Genomic DNA, 1,502 nt, shown 5'->3' with positions numbered 1-1,502 from the left:
TCGCCTGTGGAGTCAAGTGTGGTACTGTTACGGTCCCAGAGTTAGGTAAATTGGGACCCCACTTGAAAGTTGGTAGGGCAAGTCTTATGGGGGGACACATTAACTGAGAACATTGTTTGTATCTGTGGTTCTTCCTTTCCCCTTACCACGGACGAGCCCCCTAGAGTTTATCACCCCCAAGTAGACTCCCTGTCCCCAGACCAGACCACAAAATAATGGTCATTGGTAACGGTCACTGTAGAAGACAGTCATTGTATACAAGAAGGTGATGAATGATGCTTTGATGTTGTAAGAAATTAAGAGTGAGTGTTGAGGAGTATATCTTGGGACGCTGACTGGAGTAAAAGGCAGTCTTGGAATGAGCACTGGCGTGTCATAGTCATGTAATCTTGCGAGCTCGAATAAAGAAGACTACTTTTGAGACATGAACCATCGAAATGACTGGTTGCCTGGTTTCTTCTTGTGTCCTTAAGAGTTTAACTCTAACTGTCTTGGGTACCAACTCGGCGGTCCCAACAATGGTGGCAGCGGTAAAGCGGTGATTATCTAATTTCAGACAAGACGCCATATCGAAGCGACACGGCAAGTTTGCATGTGAGGAAGGGAGGAGCTAGGACAATGCAATAGCCGACGACTTGCTTGAACTATGATTACCAGTATGAGATTTGCTAAATAACTCTCGACTCAGGACAATGAACACGATGAAGGCCCTAACTCTCATACTGTTGATGGCATCAGTAGCTCTTGTGGCAGCCCGTGCCCACACTAAGTGTATGAAATCATCGGAAAAAGGATCAATGGTTATCACAAGTGTTTTCTCTGATACTGTGATCACAGAAAAGGAGATGGGGAGACATGGCCTTCTTGGGAAAACATTCCCAAAGTCAACACAGAACTCTTCCACTCTTGGAAGTCATTTGAAAGCATTTGGAAACGATGGTAGCAAATTCAACTTCGTCATCAAGGATTTCATGATCCAAGGCGAGGACGTCAGTCATGGAGATACATGTAGCACTGATGGAGGCAAGCTAGTGGCGACGGGTTCGATGATGACAACAACTTCTGCTGAGCCACTTCAAGTCTGGTTGCTGAGTATGGCAGGCGCTGGCAGGAACATGGGCGGATCATATCATAACTTCGTCATCGCGACTAAGGATACATCTTTGTTGGACGGGAAGCACATCATCGGATAGACCCGGCACATATCACCATGGCAACGAGGAGGCATCGACCATATACGACCATCCACATGACTATGAGTGCGACAGAGAATCAAGACAACTAAGAATCTAACACTGGAACCGAGAATAAACCTCATACAGGCAAATGAAGGTCTAACATTGGACTCGGGAATTGGTATTGTATGTGCTCATTCTCCTTCAAACATTGTTTTAACAACAAGTTATCGTCATTAACATTTAACATTATACACTCAGCCCTGGTGTTGTAGCTTAACTGTACACATGTATCCATATCTTTTTGCAAGGATGAGACATTTGTGG

General features: G+C 44.9%; 1 protein-coding gene across 1 annotated transcript; it reads left to right on the top strand.

Annotated features, from left to right (window-relative positions):
• Window positions 1-701: 701 nt before the first annotated feature.
• Window positions 702-1,193, top strand: LOC140233381 (peptidyl-prolyl cis-trans isomerase B-like). Its single transcript, XM_072313487.1, has one exon. The coding sequence runs from the start codon at window positions 702-704 to the stop codon at window positions 1,191-1,193; it is 492 nt and encodes a 163-aa protein (XP_072169588.1).
• Window positions 1,194-1,502: the final 309 nt, after the last annotated feature.

This window comes from Diadema setosum, chromosome 9, assembly GCF_964275005.1.
Source record: "Diadema setosum chromosome 9, eeDiaSeto1, whole genome shotgun sequence".
NCBI classification, from domain to species: Eukaryota; Metazoa; Echinodermata; class Echinoidea; order Diadematoida; family Diadematidae; genus Diadema; species Diadema setosum.
This window is presented reverse-complemented; position numbering and strand designations above follow the sequence as displayed.